Source organism: Amphimedon queenslandica, unplaced genomic scaffold, assembly GCF_000090795.2.
Source record: "Amphimedon queenslandica unplaced genomic scaffold, v1.1 AMPQUscaffold_12611, whole genome shotgun sequence".
Lineage (NCBI taxonomy): Eukaryota > Metazoa > Porifera > Demospongiae > Haplosclerida > Niphatidae > Amphimedon > Amphimedon queenslandica.
The window spans coordinates 7999-9382 of record NW_003547153.1 but is presented as its reverse complement, the minus strand read 5'-3'; the positions used below and the strand labels follow the sequence as shown (position 1 = coordinate 9382).

Genomic DNA, 1384 nt, shown 5'->3' with positions numbered 1-1384 from the left:
AATGACACGAATTTTGATCCTACAGATGAATGCAAGAGAATAGTATTCCTTGAATTCAATTAGATTTAATTATCTAGGTTTACCTGATGATAGGGAGTTAATTCGTGACATAGGTCAACTCCTTGAAACTCATAGAAATATTCATACCAGCAATATTTCCAGAGACTATATTTTTCGCATACTGAAGAGAGAGCCTGATTTCAATCCATTACCCTATCCACGTACACGACAGTCTACTGGTTGCAATCGCCACTTTCAACCAACATGGATGAAGAAGTTTCCATGGCTTGATTATAGTCACCATGTTGATGGAGTGTTCTGCCGTGCCTGTGTTTTCTTTGCTCCAGATGAAGTCTGTCGTCAGTCTCATCGCCAATTTGTTACTGCACCATTCAAAGCATAGATTAAAAAGTCAGACAAGGCTAATGCTCATGCTAGGAATGACTACCATCAGTCTTCCATGGCTAAAATGAATGAGTTTTTACGATTGTATAATAATCCATCAGAGGGAGTCAACACTCCTTTAGACAGTGAAGCCCACCGTATCATAGAAAGAAACAGAAAAGTCATAAAGTCACTGTTAAAAATAGTGATATTATGTGGAAAGCAGGGCTTACCTTTTCGAGGGCACCGAGATGATAATGCTAATTGGGTATTAGATGAAGATTGTGGCAATGATGGTAACTTTGTTGAGATTATTAGATTTAGAGCTGAAACAGATCCCATTTTAGCAAATCACTTGGTCAGTGCTCCTAAATGTGCAAAATACACCTCGAAAACCATTCAAAATGAGCTAATCAGTGTTGTTGGCCAGAAGATTCAAAAGGAGATCCTAGATGAGGTGAAAAGGGCTCATTTTTACTCAGTCATTGCAGATGAAGTCACTGATGCTGCCAACAAAGAAGAACTGTCCATTGTTTTGAGATACTTCACTGAAGATGGTATTAAGAGGTATTTGTTGATTTTATAGGGGTTGAATGAATCACAGGCTATTCTCCAATGGCTTCACTCACATGATTTACCAGTAACCAACATATGTGGTCAGTGCTATGATGGAGCATCTAACATGTCTTGAGCCAAGTCTGGGTGCAAAACCATCATTCAGAAGGAAGCCCCATTGGCTATGTATTTTCATTGTGCTGCTCATCGATTGAACTTAGCGTTAGTATCATCTTGCTCCATCTTAGCTTTAAAAAGTGCTGAATCATGCATTGGAGAAATTGCCAGATTCTTTAGCTATTCGGCAAGGAGGCAGAGGCTACTGGATAAAGCTGTTGTGGTGAAGAGTAGTTCAGAGTCTAGAGCTAATAAGCTGAAAGATTCTTGCAGAACACGTTGGGTGGAGCGTATAGAGTCCTACACAATATTCATGGAGCTTCTACAT

General features: G+C 39.5%; 1 protein-coding gene across 1 annotated transcript; it reads left to right on the top strand.

The window, feature by feature from the left end:
- Window positions 1-469: 469 nt before the first annotated feature.
- LOC100638658 (uncharacterized) lies at window positions 470-951 on the top strand (the record flags this gene model as incomplete). Its single annotated transcript, XM_011409058.1, has 1 exon — window positions 470-951. A coding segment is annotated over exon 1 (482 nt), but the record flags the coding sequence as incomplete, so codon positions are not given.
- Between the last annotated feature and the right edge of the window lie 433 nt (window positions 952-1384).